This window comes from Piliocolobus tephrosceles, chromosome 19 (genome assembly GCF_002776525.5).
Source record: "Piliocolobus tephrosceles isolate RC106 chromosome 19, ASM277652v3, whole genome shotgun sequence".
Taxonomy (NCBI): domain Eukaryota; kingdom Metazoa; phylum Chordata; class Mammalia; order Primates; family Cercopithecidae; genus Piliocolobus; species Piliocolobus tephrosceles.
Genome location: NC_045452.1, coordinates 5,512,292 through 5,531,272, shown reverse-complemented (window position 1 = coordinate 5,531,272; position 18,981 = coordinate 5,512,292). Strand labels below are relative to the sequence as shown.

General features: G+C 48.9%; 1 protein-coding gene across 1 annotated transcript; it reads left to right on the top strand.

Moving 5' to 3' along the window:
- Positions 1–614: 614 nt before the first annotated feature.
- Positions 615–7,916, top strand: CRYBB3 (crystallin beta B3). The gene is made up of 6 exons (XM_023185778.1): positions 615–665; positions 2,135–2,229; positions 3,437–3,555; positions 4,530–4,662; positions 6,003–6,145; positions 7,603–7,916. Exons 2-6 carry the CDS (start codon positions 2,155–2,157, stop codon positions 7,766–7,768), a joined length of 636 nt encoding a protein of 211 aa, XP_023041546.1. The 5' UTR covers positions 615–665; positions 2,135–2,154; the 3' UTR covers positions 7,769–7,916.
- The last annotated feature ends 11,065 nt before the right edge of the window (positions 7,917–18,981 follow it).

Here is an 18,981-nt window from a genome sequence, read left to right as displayed (position 1 = left end):
CTCCTCTAAAGCTGGCTGGGTTAGATTTCCACACATTGCTTATGAAGCTGACACAATGCCTTGCATGTAGTAGGTGTTCAATAAATGGTAGCTATTACTTGTGAATGTCTTCTGCAGGAAGAAAGTCAGTCTGTCAGTTCTGTAACAGTATCCTGTGGAAACGGGTGGGTGGATTTGTGCCCAAGTTGGAGAGTATGTTTAGGGTGATCTGACTTAAAATTTAGGCCACATGGCTCATGGAAAATGGAGAGTGTCTCGGGTCCCTCACTTTGAGAACTAGAATCTTTCCAAAGGTTTCATGTACCCCAGTAGGAAATGGTGACCCCAAGAAACCAAAGACAGGGAGCTGGTGGTTGTGGGGAGACACTGGAGAGCTGCACACTCTGCCCCTCGCCCAGTGCTGCTGGGCTTCCCACAAAGCCAGTCCGTCTGCCCCCAGGAAGTCATCAGAGGCTGTGGCTGAGGAGACAGGCACTGGGGGCCTCCGTGGACCCGCTATTGGAGTGAAATGGCCTGGACGAAATTGGGTGGACAGGGTGCTGCCTCAGCAGGCTGGGATGTGCTGGGCTGTCAGAAAGTGCTCATAAATAGCATGCCCCTTGCGAAAGCAGGCAAGTCTGCAGACGGCCGTGGATGCTCTGTTCTTCCCGAGGCTACAGCAACAGGTTCATTCTGGGATGGGTTGGGGGTGGGAGAGAAAAGCCACCCTGGAAGGCCCGGACCTTTGGTGGTCTCTGTGGGACGTGCATGGCTGACCGCCTGCAAATAAACCAGGGCCACCCTTAAGGGTCAGGTCCCAGTGAGAGGACCCTGACAGCCCAGCTGGGGGTGGAACAGGGGACCCTTGTCTGCAGTGGCCAGGATCCAAGCCCCTGGACACGTGCTTAGGGCAGGGGACCTTCCAAAACAGTCCCTCTGAGGGAGGGGAGTGGGCACACATGGTACCTGCCAAGTCCCCCAAGAGTCCCCTGTGAGCTGGACCAAGCTCTGTTTCCTGCTGAGGCTGGGACAGACAGAACAGACAGCCCACAGGCTGTGTCCAGAGTATGTGGGCTGTGCAGCTGGGCATGCTGGGGTGGCCGTGCTGGGAGCCGTGGGTGGGTAACAGTTGGATGTGGGGTGTAGATGTAGGGGCCTTGTGTACCACTGTGGATGTCTGAAATGGGCAGGGTTGTGTGTGTGTGTGTGTGTGTGTGAGAGAGAGAGAGAGAGAGAGAGAAACTGTCCTTTGACCCCACGGGTGACATATGACTGACAGTGACCATAGAAACTTTTGTGGTGTGTGCACGTATGTGTGTGTGTGCTGACAAACAGAACAGTCCTGTGTGTGTCCATGGGCGCAACAATGATAAGCATGCTTCCATGTGACTGCAGCAGGGGCCTGTATTGCGTGTCACTGTCCCTGTAGCAATGAAGGAGAACTGTCGGCGTCTGGGTCTTGAAGTGGCTGGTACACAGTCGTATTCCATAAATGCTTAAGGGATGAGTAACCGAACGCAGGGAGACTGACCCAGATCAAGTGTCCAAGGACCTGGTCTTACAAGCGCTTTCTCTAGAGGTCTGTCTGTCCATTCCCAACATTTGGGGTCTCCTGTGCCTCCTGGTCACCCAGCCCAGAGCCTGGCACTGTGTAGGTGCTCATGGAATCTTTGATGAACAAAGTAACCAGTGAACAAAAGAGTTCCTGGAGTATGGAGGTGGGAGAGACCTCTGTAGAGGAAACCCCCTGAGCCCACCCTTTAGCCAGGGTCTGGGGGTGGGACATCTGCAGAGAGCTCTGGGAAACCCGGGTTTCCGGGAGCATTTGGATCGGGGAGAAAAGGGAACGGGCTTTGGAGCCAGGCCCAACCCAGGACACTTCCTCTGTGTGCTTGAGAAAGTGGCCTCACTTTGCTGAGCCTCAGAGTTCCTCTCTGTACAATGGGGCTCCTGATCCCACTGTCTCAGTCCACGTGGCCCATGGTAGGTGCTCAGTGGACGTTTGCTGAATGACTGAATGACCGAATGTCAATCATCATAAGTTATGGCCATGCCCTGTGGGCCGCAAGGCTCTGTAGCTATCCTGGACTCCAGTCACAGCAACACCTGGCTTCTCCCAGGTGGATCCAATGACCCATTTTCCTTTGATTTGAAGCCAGAGGTCTTCCTGGGGAGATGGCGGAACAGCATGGAGCACCCGAGCAGGCTGCAGCTGGCAAGAGCCATGGAGGCCTTGGGGGCAGCTACAAGGTACTGGGCAGGGAGGGGGTGAGAGGGCTGCTCTTGGGCCTCAGGGTCATCTTCCCAGCCAAGCAGCACCTCTGCAGAAAGGAAGAGCCATCCTTCCAACCACCCGGGCCAAGACAAAATGCTCCAGGTGGGTCCTCTGACTGCCACCCTCCCGTTAGAAACTTGTTTCATGACTTTGCTGCATCCTCCTTCGTCTGCAAAACGGAAATGGTCACCCACATCCTGCCTGTGTCAATGGATCAGAGAGGCTCGGTAGTTTCTGGAAACATCGCTCTGAGCTCTGACTCTCCTGTTTGACCTCAGCTTGGTGTCGTGCCCTCTCTGGGGAAAAGGGCACAGGTTGTGGAGGTTCTCTGGACCTCAACAGCCCCATCTTTGAAATGTGGATGGTGCCCAGACATCGTGCCCACAGTTGGTGTAAAGGCTAAAAGAAATGAGTGAAGCCAGCTAGCAGAGGGAGGCGCACTAGAAATCTGAGAGAAGATTTGAATGTGTTGGCTCTACCCTTTCCAAACCATCTCCGGGGTCTTTTTGGGAAACTATTCCAGACAGAGTCTAAGGATGGGTCGAATCCCAGTGCCTCCTCTTAACTTGCTGTGCAGCCCGAGGCAAGTATCTTACCCTTTTTGAGCTTCTTTGATCCCTTCTGTAAAATGACTAGAACAGATGTTCACTGGGGATCTTCTATAAAGTCAGTTTGTGTTTCCAGGTGGGTGAGAGAGGCAAAACCTTAGTTTGCCTTTGCAGCCCCTCTCCGCCTAGGCTTGGGTCAGGCAGAGGTCTTTCCAGAGATTGCAAACAGGTGTTTCATTTTGTAAAGGGGGAAATTTCATGTTAAGGAAAATACAGATTTCTGAATTTTTCTCTTGAAAAAAATGGAACTGGGACCTCATTCCCTCATTGCCAGAAGCAGCTTCATTTCCCCACCAACCTCTCGGGTTATTTCAGTCTGCTGGGCTCCCTACCTGGCTCCTGCCGGACATTAGAGTTGCAATCCCTAGTTTAATTGATCTCATTGAAGTTCCTGAACGCGTTTCCCTCCATGGCCATTAGAGGGCAGTGCAGGCCGGCTTCGGTGCTGGCTCCAGGCTGGAGAGATGCAGAGAGAATAAAGCAGATGGCACTTCCCTCTAATGCCCCAAGGAGGGTCAGAGGCTGGAGCCGGGACCCCAGCAGAGGTGCGATGTTTAGGACGCTGCTCTTCTAGGTGATCGTGTACGAACTAGAGAACTTCCAAGGCAAACGCTGCGAGCTCTCGGCCGAGTGCCCCAGCCTGACCGACAGCCTGCTGGAGAAGGTGGGCTCCATCCAAGTGGAGTCTGGGCCGTGAGTACCTAGACCCCCAGTCCCTCGCCACACCCCTGAGCCTTCTGGGAATGTGGAGGCCCCAGTCTGAGCTCTAGATCTGTTGTGGGGCTTTTGACAACTCCCCTGCCTTCTCTGGCCTCATTTTCCCCATCTGTAAAATGAGATTTGAAGAATTCTCTAGAATCCTAGATATCTGCAGCAAATCCCAGGATATCTGAAGTTGGAAGAAAAACAGCAAGGACGACCTAGCACCTAGCTCAGTGACTGGAACATGGGATTTAATATTTATCATTTTAATAATCATTGTAACACCTAAAATTTAACATGCATTATGTCATTGAATCCTCATGACCCTGTGAGAGAGGTGTCATTCTTATTCCCACTTTATAGATGGGGAAACTGAGGCCAAAGTGGGTAAGTGTCTCACCCATGTCCACAAGGTAGGCAGGTATCCCAGCTGGGCCCTGAATTCCCGCCTTTGGATTGCAAGTCCAGGCTCTGGCACTAACCACCTGGGTGATCTTCGGCAAGTTGCTTCACACAGCAGGCCTCTGTTTGCTCATCTGTGGAATGGGGATAACAATGGTACGTACTTCAGAGAGAGTTTTTATGAAAATGAATGGAATGATGCAAATAAATACATATTAAAAACAATATAATACGAAGAAGAAGAAAAGGAAGAGGAAGAAGTCGCTGTCACCTATGGGTACTTATTGTGTGCCAGGCATTGTGCTAAAGACTTTTCTGAGTACTTTGCACAGAGGCTAGATTCTCAGTAACATTCGCTAGGATGGTTTTCTGGCCCAGAGTCTCAGAGACAGTTCCTGGTATGTCCTAGCAGCTCCTTTAATTACAGATCCAGGAATTAGCAGTAGGGTTGGAGGAAGGGTGCAAGGTTCAAGGTCAGCAGCTCTTGGATCCTTCTCTCACTAAACTCGAATGCTTCCTCAGCTGCAGCAAAGGTGATCCAGGCAGGCCTCTTCCTCCCTCAGGTGGCTGGCATTTGAGTCTAGGGCCTTCCGCGGGGAGCAGTTTGTTCTGGAGAAGGGGGATTATCCTCGCTGGGACGCCTGGTCCAACAGCCGTAATAGTGACAGCCTCCTGTCCCTCCGGCCTCTGAACATTGTGAGTATGGTTCCTGCACACTTCTGAGCGTTCCTGGAAGCAGGGTGCACCGAGAGCTGGTCAGGCAAGCTCATTGCACGAGCTGGGCTGAGGGCTTGGCCCATATGGACCTGGCCTGGGAAGGGCCCTCATATTTCTGATCTGAACAATTGGGTGGGACAAGAAGTGGGATATTGAATGGACACTGGCTTGGGAGTTGAGACACCAGGACTCACATCTTGAATTAAACCAGCATAGCACTGGGACTTTTCTTTGTAACCCTATTAAAACGATGAGCCACATGGCCCAGTCTCAAATCAGTATTGTTATCAAAGAAATGCAGTCCAGGAAATAACTTCAGAAAGTAACTTCAAAATACTTTAAGTTCTCCACTTGTGTTTCTCTAGCACCTGAAAGGGACACAGTCCACAGTGACACTATTTATTTATTTATTTATTTATTTATTTATTTATTTATTTATTGAGACAGACTCCTGCTCTGTCGCCCAGGCTGGAATGCAGTCTCTCTCTCTCTCTCTCTCTCAACATTTTTTATTTATGTATTTTTATTTCATTTTGAGTTGCAGTCTCGCTCTGTCATCCAGGCTGGAGTGCAGTGACATGATCTCTGCTCACTGCAACCTCTGCCTCCTGGGTTCAAGTGATTTTCCTGCCTCAGCTTCCTGAGTAGCTGGGACTGAAGGCTCCCGCCACCATGCTGGGCTAATTTTTGTATTTTTAGTAGAGATGGCATTTCGCCATGTTGGCCAAGCTGGTCTTGAACTCCTGGCCTCAAGTGATCTGCCTGCCTTGGCCTCCCAAAGTACTGGGATTACAGGCATGAGCCACCGTGCCTGGCCCACAGTGACACTTTAAACACCGCCCTTCTTCCTCCCCTGCTTCACTCACATCCAGTAGCTGCGCCAACCCTTTCTCTTTGTCACGTAACTGAGTCCTCCTTAGAGGGCAATGGAAGAGGGGAAACCGGGAAGATGAAACTGGCATCTGGTTAGGAAAGAGAGAAAGATCATATGTTGATACTTTTGATCTCCGTCCACCCTCTCCAGGCCTCAGTTTCTCTATCATTTGAATTATGGGATTGAACAAGATCTGAAAATTCCTTTTCAGTTTTATAATCTATGGCTCTAGATTCCTAAATCGACCACATTTGGAGGAATCTCCCCGTCCCTCCTACAGTGAATTTGGGGGTGGAGGCATCTCCTGAGTCCCTTCCCTCCTGCAGCGGGTTTGGGGGTGGGTGTTGTTTTGTGGTGACTTGTTGATTCTTTCCGGCATCTGGAGCCTCCTTGACCCCTGTTCTGGATACGGGAGCAGCCACTCACCCCACGATATTGCCCTCAGGATAGCCCAGATCACAAGCTGCATCTGTTTGAGAACCCAGCTTTCAGTGGCCGCAAGATGGAGATAGTGGATGATGACGTGCCCAGCCTTTGGGCTCATGGCTTCCAGGACCGTGTGGCGAGTGTCCGTGCCATCCATGGGACGTAAGGGACCCAACCCTCACCCTTGCCCCATCTTCTGGTCAGCCATGCCTCTGGCTCCAAACAGAATCAGTGCCCGTAGTTTCTTGCATGATTGATGTTCCCTGCACTCCTGAACCATTGAGATTTCCAGGCAGCCTTGACTTAAATCAAGTGAAATCTGTTCTCTCCACCTGTTCCCATCTGAGTCCTCCTTTTTTTTTTTTTTTTTGAGATGGATTCTCACTGTCGCCCAGGCTGGAGTGCAGTGGCGCGATCTCAGCTCACTGCAAGCTCCGCCTCACGGGTTCACGCCATTCTCCTGCCTCAGCCTCCCCAGTAGCTGGGATTACAGGCTCCCGCCACCACGCCTGGCTAATTTTTTGTAGTTTTAGTAGTGACAGGGTTTCACCGTGTTAGCCAGGATGGTCTCGATCTCCTGACCTCGTGATCTGCCCGCCTCAGCCTCCCAAAGTGCTGGGATTACAGGTGTGAGCTACCGTGCCTGGCCTCTTCTTCCTTTTCTAAACATCCCCATGCCCTTGAACTGATTCTTGAAATGTTCTTCCCCCTCACAGCTTCTCGTGTTCTTCTTACCAAGGGGCCCAGGATGTGTGCAGCTATTGAGATGTGACACAAGTTGTACAGAGGAGAGCAGGCTTATCACCTCCCTCTTTCTAGGCTTAATATCACCGTTGATGCAGTCTTAGGATCACCTGCTTTTTGTAGGTGGTTATATCTCACTTGTGGGCTTGTAATCTGGAGTTGGACCTTGAGAGATGCCACTCATCCCTGATAACAATTTATTCAATGATTTTTTACCGAACCTCTACTATATGCTGGTATGCAGACACAGAGAACAGCAAGAATGACACATATCCTCTGCCCTCAAAAAATCCCAGCACTTTTGGGAAGCCGAAGCGGGTGGATCACCTGAGGTCGGGAGTTCATGACCAGCCTGCCCAACATGGAGAAACACTGTCTCTACTAAAAATACAAAATTAGCCGGGCATAGTGGCGCATGCCTGTAATCCCAGCTACTCGAGAGGCTGAGGCAGGAGAATCGCTTGAATCCGGGAGGTGGAGGTTGTGGTGAGCTGAGATCATGCCACTGCACTCCAGCCTGGGCAACAAGAGTGAAACTCCAGCTAAAAAAAAAGATTACATAGTCTGATAGACAAAGTAACAGGTATTCACAACGTATTGTGATCAGGATTGTGACTGGGATGCACAAAGGGCTCTGGGAGTCCCAGTTGAGGTACTCGATTCAGCCTGCAGGAGTCTGGAGACATCTAAATTAAGAGATAAGGCTAGAGATGCTTTGGGAAGGGTCCTGTGAGCAGGGTAAGGAGTTTGGATTCATCCCAAGGGCTCTGGGGAGCTGACGAGGAATGTGGGCAGGCAGTGCATGGTCAGATGCTGGCTGGAGGCAGGGTGACTGGAAGCAGACCGTCCACATCTCAACCTTGATCTCCCGGCAGGTGGGTTGGCTATGAGTTCCCTGGCTACCGTGGGCGCCAGTACGTGTTTGAGCGGGGCGAGTACCGCCACTGGAATGAGTGGGACGCCAGCCAGCCGCAGCTGCAGTCTGTGCGCCGCATCCGCGACCAGAAGTGGCACAAGCGGGGCTGCTTCCTCAGCAGCTGAAAGGCACCCAGACCTCAAAGACCCAGACCCACCCTGCGGGGGCTGCAAGGGCAAGAAGAGGAGGCTCCAGGGCTGGGGCGAGGGCTGACCTGTCCACCCTTCCCTGGAATCTGCTCAATAAAGCCTGGGGTTGCTCCCCCACCTGCCATGTTCCTCAGCATCGCTTCCTGAGGGAGCCAGGCCTGGGGCAGGACCTGTGGAAGAGGCGTGCTGAAGGAGGCTGGGGCTTGAGAGTTCTGAGACTCCCAGGAAGGGGCTGTGAACTTTGCCCATATCCTAGGCTCTAATCCTTTCAGGCAGAACCATGTGCCCCTACTGCCCTGATCTTGTGTTTGTCTGCTGGTGCATGTTTCCACCTGAATGTCTGTTAGTCTACCCACCCACTCATCCATCCATCCATCCATCCACCCATCCACCCACCCATGTGCCCATCCATTCATCTACTCACCTATCCATCCATCCATCCACTCACTCACCTACCCATTCATTCATCCATCCATCTACCTACCACCCATTCATCCTTCCATGCATCCATCCATCCATCCACCCACTTACCCATCCATCCATCCATTCATTCTTCCTTCCATCTTCCTATATTTATTCTTTCCATTAATTCATCCATTTTTCCTTCCACTCACCCATCTTTCTATCTATCCTTTTATTCACATATCCATCAATTTTTCTTTCAATCTACTTGTCCATCAATCTGTCCATCTGATCCTCCTTCCTCCCTCCCTCCTTCCTCCCTCCTTCCCTTCCCTTCCCTTCCATTCCCTCCTTCCTTTCTTCCTTCCTTCCCTCCTTCCTTCCTTCCTTCTCTCCTTCCATTCATCTATCCATTATTTCCCCTTCCACCTCTCTGTGGGTCAGTCTCTGTTGTCATTAATGTGTTCAGCAAATGCCATGCCCTGTTCAGTGTATTCAGCAAATGCCATGCCCTGTTCAAGGCCTAAGGACACAGCACAATGTCCTACCCTCCAGGTTCTCACCTTCTATGGGAAAGACAGAAAGTAAATAAACAGGTCAATGAGGGCTACTATTTTGGGAGGTGGTAAATACCAAGAACAATAAAGTTGGATAACAACATGGAAATGATGGGGGTGATGGCCAGAGAACTCTGTGCAGAGGAACCGAGACCTCAGTGAACCACGAGAACATTCCAGGCAGGGAAATAACAGGTGCAAAGGCCCTAGGCAGGAGTGTGCTGGCCTAACAGGAAACAGCCAGGGGGCCAGCAGGTCTGGAGTGGAGTAAAAGACTGGGGGTAGGGGTTAGAGAGAACAGGATTAGATCATTTAGGGCTTCGCAGACCATAGCGGACTTTGCTTGTTCTCTGAGGGAGGTGGGAGCCATGTAGCATTTGAGCAAAGTGAGCCATGGTCTGCATTGGGATTTGATAGGATCATTCTGGTTAGGGTGCAAATAATACACTTAGTGGCCAAGGAGGGATGCAGAGAGACCAGTTGGCAGGCTACTGCAGAGAGCCGGTGAGCTGTGCTGGTGTGGTCCACCTGAGCCTCTCTCTCTCATGCCTCAGTATCTCTGTCCCCTTGCCCAGAGGCCTTCTGCAGCCGTGCCTGGGGTACTGAGTGCCCATTCCACCTCCCCCCACTGACCACTGCTCTGGGCCCCCGTGGATTCATCTGGGCAGTGGGAGTTGCTGGAGAGCTGAACAGACACTGGGGCAGTGCCAGGCATAAATGAAGTCATTATGTATGTATGTATGTATGTATGTATGTATATATTTAGAGACAGAGCCTCACTCTGTCACCCAGACAGTGGCGCAGTCTCAGCTTACCGCAACCTCCATCTCCTGGGCTCAAGCAATTCTCCTGTCTCAGCGTCCCAAGTAGCTGGGACTACAAGTGCACACCACTATGCTGGCTAATTTTTGTATTTTTAGTAGAGACGGGGTTTCACCGTATTTGTCAGGCTGGCCTCAAACTCCTGACCTCAGGTGACCCACCCACCTCAGCCCCACAGAGTGCTGGGATTACAGGCGTGAGCCACCATGCTCGGCCATGATTGAGTCTCTTCTGCCCCTGGGTAGGAAGAGGAGGGACTTTCTGTCTGATAGCCAGCTGACAGCAGACTTCCTGCAGGCAGGCCCCGGGACCACCCCTCACCCATCCAACCTCCATGAGCCAACTCTGCATCATTTCCCTGAGTTTGTTCCCCTTCTGTGCCCGGAGCCTGTCTCAGCCACCTGCAGCCCCCCAGTGGGTGATACAGCTGGTGTGTGGGAGGCCTATGGGGGCCTCAGGAAGGCGTCGAAAAGGATTGAGTAATTTTCAATTACTTTAACCTGCATATTTTACAAACAAGGTGAGAAATCACCTTGGCGTTTTCCGAGTGTATGGGAGACTTGGGCTGGGCATCAGGATCAGATGGAGCAGGGGTGCCCAGCAGTGAGAAAGATGGAAGGCAGGGGCTTGGCATCCCCAGTGTGGAGATACATTACCCCCTGTTGCCCACCCTTTTCTCCCCTCTGAACCCACCCCTTCCTCCCTTTCGCAAGGAGAGGCCTTGACATGCTTTATTCTTTTTTTATCTTTTGAGATGGGGTCTTGCTCTGTTGCCCAGGCTGGAGTGCAGGGGCGTGATCATAGCTCACTGCAGCCTCCAATTCCTGGTCTCAAGCAATCCTCCTACCTCAATCTCCTAAAGCACTGGAATTGCAGGCCTTACACCACCATGCCCAGCTAATTTTTAAAATCTATTTTTTGTAGAGATGAGGGTCTTGCTGTATTGCCCAGGCTTGTCTCAAACTCTTGGCCTCAAGCACTCTTCCTGCCTCAACCTCCCAAAGTGTTGGGATTACAGGTATGAACAAGATGCCATCCAGTCTGTTATGCTTTTTTTTTTTTTAAAGCAGAGTCTCACTCTGTCACCCAGGCTGGAGTGCAATGACTCTATCTCGGCTCATGGCAACCTCTACCTCCCAGATTAAAGCGATTCTCCTGCCTCAGTCTCCTGAGTAGCTGGGATTACAGGCATGTGCCACCACACCAGGCTAATTTTTGTATTTTTAGTAGAGATGGTGTTTCACTATGTTGGCCAGGCTGGTCTCAACTCCTGACCTCATGATCCACCCATCTCGGCCTCCCAAAGTGCTGGGATTACAGGCGTGAGCCACAGCGCCTGGCCTGTCATGCTTTATAAATCAATGCTTACTTCATCTCATTAAACCCTAAGAATGTCATTGGGAGGGAGGTGTGGTTATTAATTCTATTTCACGGATGAAGAAATGGGCTCAGGAAGGCAACATCACCTTCCTAGAGCCACACAGATAAGAAGTGGTAGAACTGAGACCTGAATCCTGAGTATTGACCCCAGAAAATCCATTCCTGAGTGCCGTACACTCTGATGTATCCATAAAGCACAGGAAGTCACCAGGGAGATAGAGTGGAAAATAACATCAGCAGTTGCAGCAGAAACAACGGTAATAATAGCTGCCACTATAGAGCTGCTGCCAAACCCCAAGCACATTATTAAGTGCTTTAGAGTTTCACCTTGACTCTACAGACAGGCAATAGTGATCCTCATATGCAGCAAGAGAAACTGAGGCCCAGAGAGCTGAAGCAACTTGCCCCAAGTGCCACAGCTCTTAAGTGATGGGACCAGGACTCACATTCAGGTCTGTCTCCAAAGCCTGTTTCTCTGTATTCATCAGCTGTTGATGCTGTGGTCGGCCAACCTAATGCCACTGCTGGTGTGGGCAGTGACTTCATTTATTGAGCATCTACTATAGTCTAGGCACCAGGCCACAAGCTGTCCATGCCTGATCTCAGTTAACACCAACAGGGCCCATGACTGGCTCCTGGGTAACAGGAAGGCTTACAGGGAGGCTGGTTCAAGTGTGAGTCAGTGAGCTCACTCACCATGCCCACTCCCAGGCCAAATGCAGCCCCGGGGTCTGGAGTGGGGTTGATTCCAGAGGTGGGGTTCAGCTGCACTGCCAGATTCATGGCAGCCCCAGGCAGTCACTGATGTCCAAGTGACTCTATCCAAAGCCTCACACCCATAATAACCATTTGTGCCAGGAAGCTCTTGTTCTTCACACGTACTCCCATACATTGTCCTATGCAGTCCTCAGCTCCAAGAGGCTCAGAGTAGGGCAGCCAACTGCTGAGGTCACACAGCCAGGGAGGGGCAGAACTGAGATTTGACCCCAGGCCTGTCTAACTCCAAAACCCTGCTCTTAGTCCCAACCCAGACAATATTGTCTTTTTTTTTTTTGAGACAGAGTCTTGGTTTCTCACCCAGGCTGGAGTGCAGTGGCGCGATCTCGGCTCACTGCAACCTCTGCCTCCTGGGTTCAAGTGATTCTCCTGCCTCAGCCTCCCAAGTAGCTGGGACTACAGGTGCACTCCACCATGCCCAGCTAATTTTTTTGGTATTTTTAGTAGAGACGAGGTTTCACCACGTTGGCCAGGCTGGTCTTGAACTCCTGGCCTCGTGGTCCACCTGCCTCGGCCTCCCAAAGTGCTGGGATTACAGGCGTGAGCCACCCCGCCTGGCCCTCATATTTTGTCTTCTACAGGGCAGAACCTGAGAGTGACAGTGAAGCAAGAATATCCCTCAGTTACAAGACAATGAGGTTTAGTGCCAAGAGATCCCTTTACCAGCTTAACTGAGAGGCAGTATTGCTCAGTGATTGCAGGCAGTAGAGTCAAGTGATCAGAGGAAGAGTGACTGAGTTAGGACCTTGATTCACACCACCTGGTTTCCTCTCCAGACTCCACCACTCACTGTGTGCCTTTGGGCAAGTCACTTAACCTCCCTGTGCTTCCTCTGCCTCATCTGTAACATGGAGATAATAATGCTACCTATCTCATAAGGTTGTAGCAGATAGTAACCTGAGTTTACTTTGCAGAAAGGGCTTAGAACAATGGGTAAAACCAACGACGTGCTCTATACGTGTTCACCATCCTCTTCTCATGATCATTTTTTCGATGATGAGAAGTAGGGCAACAGACAGGCTTCCAGAGCTCCGTTCCAGACAGAAGATGCTGGAGACAGGCTCTGTAGTTGTATGAAACAGAGAGACTTGGCAGTTACTCAATAATGGGGGTTTATTCTAAAGACACCTGTGGAAACAGGGAAATTAGAAAACTAGGCTATGTGGCCACACTCAGAATCCAAGCGAAAGCCCTACAAAGAGGCTTCATAGTGGGGGCAGGGAGCCAGGACCCAGACAGTGAACAGGGATCATGGAGAGAGGAACTGGAGCCTGAAAGCTCTCGGGAGCTGGGCAGCTGGCTCTGTGGTCACCTCCCTAGGGATCCACCATTAGGGGACCTCAGCAAATGCATCCCCAAGTCTTGACTCTCTTGGGGGGACCTTCTTGCCATTCCCTGTTGCCAGCTTCCTTTTTCCCTTGCCTTTCCCCCGGACATCTTTGATCTGCTGCCTGGATTGTAGCAGATGCTGGCTGTGCTTTTCCTACCCTGTAGACCTTACAATGTTGCTGTGTGAGGACCACTTCCACCAGCCAGCATCCACATGTCTATGTGCCTGGAAACTCTCCTGTGCCTGGAGAGGTGGGAGGCAGCTATAATCTTGGGGGAATGAATACCTACTAGGAGCAACCTTCATCCAGTGACTAACAGTAGCTGGGGTATCAATTCCCCAACTCCCCAGTGCTCAGGTGAGAACTTTACCAAGCATTCTTCACCATTTTGGAAATTAATGTCACGCACGACAATGCTACATAAGTGTATGAAAATGTCTAACACATATTAAGTTTAATATTAACTTCCTGTCTAAATGTATGCATTATAAATAGGAGTAATTGCCTAACTGCTTTCTTATATCACCTGTTTGAATCCTTTACATACCGAAATACATATTATTACACATTCTATCCTTATTATTCTTTTATAACACAGTTAGAGTTAGGACATTTTATTATTCATTTATTTTAAGCATGCATATAGATGGGTGACATTATAAATTTTATTTCAAGAGAGTAAAAGGGCTGTTACAAAAAATTGTCATAAGAAGGGAGTGTTGTTTCTGATAGGCTATGAGAACACCTTTTGATGATCTCAGAGCCTCCTTCCAGTTCTGACACTTTTGTATCTAAAAGTTAAATATTGTTTGTCCAAGGGGAACACCAAGACCTGTTCTCCTCATGGGAGCAAGAAGATTAAGTGGAGAGGAAGGTTTAGTCCTTTCTCTCTATGTATCTGTCAGGCTATGCTGCAGTAACAAACAGCCCCCAATTCTTGGTGGTTGAAAACAATGAAACTTATTTCTCACTCATGAAAGAAGTCTAGTGCCAGTCAGCAGGGGGCTTTTCTCTACAGAGTCACTCAGAGACCCAGGCTGGTGTAGGCTCTGCCATTTTGCAATGTTGCTATCTCAGGACAGCAGAAGAGAAGACAGCGCTGCAAAGTGTGGCTTCTGTAATAAGATGATTTCACCTGAAAATTACACCAGTCATGTTTGTTCAGAATCCACTGACCAGAAAGAGTCACATGACACCTCCTAATTTTAAGAAGACCCAGTGGTAACCTGCTCACTAATACACTCTAAATTGCCTTCCTTCCTTTCTCTGGCTCACTTCCCCACTCCCTACTTCCTGATGCTCCCTGGGATCACTTTCCAAATAAATTGTATCCACCTGAACTTGTTGCTGTCTTAGAGTCTGCTTCTGGTAGAGCCCAAATGAAGACACCCCTGCTCTTTATCATTAGTTAATTCAACCAGTCAATACATATTTCCCGAACACCTACTATGTGCTGGATCCTATGTAGGCACTGGGGGCACAAAGATGACTGAGTCTTGGCTCAGCTCTCCACGACCTAGCTCATTGGCTAGGTGAGCAAATTGCCCAGGTCTCACATCAAAAGCAAAGATTGGCCAGGTGCAGTGGCCCATGACTAGTACTTTGGAAGGCCAAGGCAGAAAAATTGCTTGAGGCTCAGAGTTCACAACCTACCTGGACAACATAGCAAGACCCTAATTTTTTTTTTTAATTGGCTGGGCACAGATGTGTGTACCTGTAGTCTGAGCTACTCAGGAGGCTGAGACAGGAGGATCCCTTGAGCCCAGCAGTTGGAGGCTGCAATGACCTGTGATAGCACCACTGTGCTCCAGCCTGGGCAGCAGAGCAAGACCCTATCTCAAAAAAAAAAAAAATTTTTTTTTGAGACAGAGTCTCACTGTGTCACCCAGGCTGGAGTGCAGTGGTGCGATCTCGGCTCACTGCAAGCTCTACCTCCTGGGTTCATGCCATTCTCCTCCCTCAGCCTCCCCAGCAGCTGGGACTACAAGCACACGCTGCCACGCCTGGCTAATTTTTTGTATTTTTAATAGAGACAGGGTTTCACTGTGTTAGCCAGGATGGTCTCAATCTCCTGACCTTGTGATCCACCCACCTCGGCCTCCCAAAGTACTGCGATTACAGGCGTGAGCCACCGCGCCCGGCCAACCCTACCTCAAATTTTTAAAAAGGCAAAGCATTTTGAGATGGCAAGAACCTGTGGGCTATAAGTTGCACCATGGTGGGGACCCTATCTGTATCACTCCCCACTGAGTTCACAGGTGACACATTTGCTGGAAGTAGAAATGAATAATGAATGAGTAGAAAGAAACAGGCAGGATGCTGACAGTCTCTTGGCACCTACTTTGAGTGAGGGAGTGAAAAGAAATATAAAAGTCTTTTAAAGCATTGCCATCCGCACAGATGTAGTAATAATGAATAGCATGAAAGCTATAGTTACTGAGCGCTTTCTATAATATTTGTAAGAGCTGCTACTGAGGGCTTCATATGATTGGCTCATTTTACAAAGGGTATAATTACAAATAGTGTAATGTCCATGGGTCAAAATATTTAATTCTTCGCAAGTGTGAAGGAGAAGGAAACTGAGGTAAGAGAAGTAGGGTGGACTGAGGGTTTTGGAGTCTACAAATCTCTGAATTCAAATCTCAGTTCAAATCCCAGCTCTACCACTTTGTGGCTGTGAGCCTTTGGACGAGAAAGTCTCCTCTCTGAGCCTCACTTTGCTTATCTGTAAAAATAGGAATAAGAATCAAACATCTCCCTAGCACATTTTACCACTTCTATCAGCCAGTGGGAACCCTGATGGCTTCCTCGATGAGAATAATAGATTGGTGCAAAAGTAATCGCAGTTTTTGCCATCAAAATTAATGCCAAAAACCCGTGATTACTTCTGCACCAACCTCATACATGGTGCAGGGACCAAGTGTTGGGGACAGGCCCCCCAAAATCTGGCCATAAACAGGTCCCAAAACTTGCCATAAACAAAATCTCTGCAGCACTGTGACATGTTCGTGATGGCCATGGCGCCCACACTGGAAGGTTATGGGTTTACCAGAATGAGGGCAAGGAACACCTGGCCCACCCAGGACAGAAAACCGCTTAAAGTGGTTCTTAAACCACAAACAATAGCATGAGCAATCTGTGCCTTAAGGACATGCTCCTGCGCATATAACTAGCCCAACCCATCCCTTTATTTCGGCCCATCCCTTTGTTTCCCATAAGGAATACTTTTAGTTAATCTATAATCTACAGAAACAATGCTTATCTCTGGCTTTCTGTTAATAGATTCATGGGTAAATCTCTGTTTGAGGCCGTCAGCTCTGAAGGCTGTGAGACCCCTGATTTCCCACTTCACACCTCTATATTTCTCTCTGTGTGTGTCTTTAATTCCTCTAGTGCCCTGACCAAGCTGGTCTCGGCACCAAGGACCTTATTTCTGATGGGGAAATTGAGGCCTGGAGGAGAAAAACTTCACTAAGTTCCAGAGTTCAGTAGGAAGCTGTATAGTTTAAAAGTTAAGAGCGTTTATCTTGAAATCAGACTGATCTAAGTTCAAGCGCTGGTCCTACCACTTCCTGGCTGTGTGATCTCGGACAAGTTACTTAAGCTCTAGGAGCCTTGGCTTCTTAATCTGTATTAGGCGACATTAATAATACCTACTTCAAAGAGGATTGTGAGGATTGAATTAATGAAACCAGACAGTTTCAGGGCTCAATCCATAAAGCCTAGTCCTGCTACTCACTGGCTGTGTGAATTTGGGCAAGTGGCTTATTTATAAAATGGAATGATCAATAAATACAATACTTCCCTCTTGAATATGTTGGGAGGATTAAAAAAGGATGAGTATGGACAGTACCTGACTCGTGTCAAGCTCTCATACTATCTAAATGTTAGGAATTCTTTCTTATTTATAAGGACACAGCCAGGTCTTGAATTCATGCATTTATTCAACAAATATTGACTGAGGTCTATTATGGGCTGAACTGTGTCCATAAAAGATATTCCAAAGTCCTAACTCTCAGTACCTCAGAATGTGACCTTCTATGTGGACATAGGGTCTTTACAGAAGGAAGCAATTTAAAACGAAGTCATCAGGGTGAAGTTACCTAATGAAGTCACCTAAGCCAACATGACTGGTATCCTTATAAAAGCAGAAATTTAGACATAGAATCAGCCACGCACTAAGGGAAGATGATGTGAAGATACAGGGAGAAGATGGCCACGTAATTAAAGTGATACAACTCTCATTCAAGGAACACCAACGATTACCAGCAAACACAAAAGACTGGGAGAGACAAGGAAGGACCCTCACCTAGGACCCCTGGAGCAGGTATGACCCTGCTGACACCTTGATGTCAGACTTCCAGCCCCCAGAATTACACAATAAACTTCTGGGGGGTTTTTGGACATTTTTATGGTAAAATATTGCATTACATAAAATTAACCATTTTAACCATTTTTAAGAGTACAGTTCAGTGGCATTGTTATGGGACCATCACCACTATCCATCCCCAGCCTTTTCATCATCCTAAACAGAAACCCTGTACCCATTAAACAATAACTCCCCATTCCCCCATCCTCCCAGCCCCTGGTAACCTCTATTCTACTTCCAGTCTCCATGAATTTGCCTACCCTAGGTAACTTATATAAGTGGAATCATACAATATTTGTCCTTTTGTGTCTGGTTTATTTCACTTTGCATAACATTTTCCAGCCTCATCATGTTGGAGTCAGAATTTCCTTTCTTTTTAAGGCTGAATAATATTCCATTGCATGGATACACCACATAGTGTTTATCCATTCATCCGTTGATGGACATTTGGGTGGCTTCCATCTTTCGGCTATCGTGAATAATGCTGCTATGAACATGGGTGCGTAAATATCTCTTCAATTCCCCGCTTTCAATTCTTTTGGGCACATGCGCAGAAGTGGAATGGCTGGCTCATATGGTAATTCTATGTTGGATTTTTTTTTTTTTTTTGAGACAGCCACACTGTTTTCCATAGTGGCAACACCATTTTATATTCCCAGTTTCTGTTGTTTTTAAGCCACTCAGTTTTGACACTTTATTATAGCAGCCCTGGGATTTTTTATTTTTATTTTTATTTATTTATATTTTTTGAGACAGAGTTTCGCTCTTGTTGCTCAGGTTGGAGTGCAATGGCATGATCTCAGCTTACCGCAACCTCTGCCTCCTAGGTTGAAGTGATTCTCCTGCCTCAGCCTCCCAACTAGCTGGAATTACAGGCATGTGCCACCATGCCCAGCTAATTTTGTATTTTTAGTAGAGACGGTGTTTCTCCACGCTGCTCAGGCTGGTCTCGAACTCCCGACCTCAGGTGATCCACCCGACTTGGCCTCCCAAAGTGCTGGGATTACACGCGTAAGCCACTGTGCCTGGCCAGCCCTGGGATTTTAAAACAAGTATCTACTATGTGTCAGGCACTGGGCTCTGGCGATACTATGGTAAACCAGGCGGACAACTTCTTTGCTTTTGTGGTGCTTATCTCCTCATTGGAAAGGCAGAAAATAAATGAGTAACAGAATGTTGGGTGGTGATGACTGCTGCAAAAGGAACAGCTCAGTTAGGGGGCTAGGGCATGTGTACGTAGTGTGTGTGCATGCATATGTACATTAAGGAAATGAGAGACAGGGGAAAGCAGGTATACTTGACCCAGTCTCCAAGTCTCAGATTGGATCAAGACACAGCCTGGGCTGCAAGGAAGGTATGTGCACTAAAGAAACGTGAGTAAAGGCCAGACGCCGTGGGTCACGCCTGTAATCCCAGCACTTTGGGAGGCCAAGGCAGGCGGATCATGAGGTCAGGAGATTGAGACCATCCTGGCTAACACAGTGAAACCCCGTCTCAGCTAAAAATACAAAAAATTAGCCAGGCGTGGTGGTGGGTGCCTGTAGTCCCAGC

Coding starts and splice junctions, on each gene's coding strand:
- CRYBB3 (XM_023185778.1), top strand. CDS start 2,155: ATGGCGGAACAGCATGGAGCACCCGAGCAGGCTGCAGCTGGCAAGAGC. Junction 4,663..6,002: donor CCCTCCGGCCTCTGAACATT/GTGAGTATGGTT, acceptor TATTGCCCTCAG/GATAGCCCAGATCACAAGCT. Junction 6,146..7,602: donor GTCCGTGCCATCCATGGGAC/GTAAGGGACCCA, acceptor ATCTCCCGGCAG/GTGGGTTGGCTATGAGTTCC.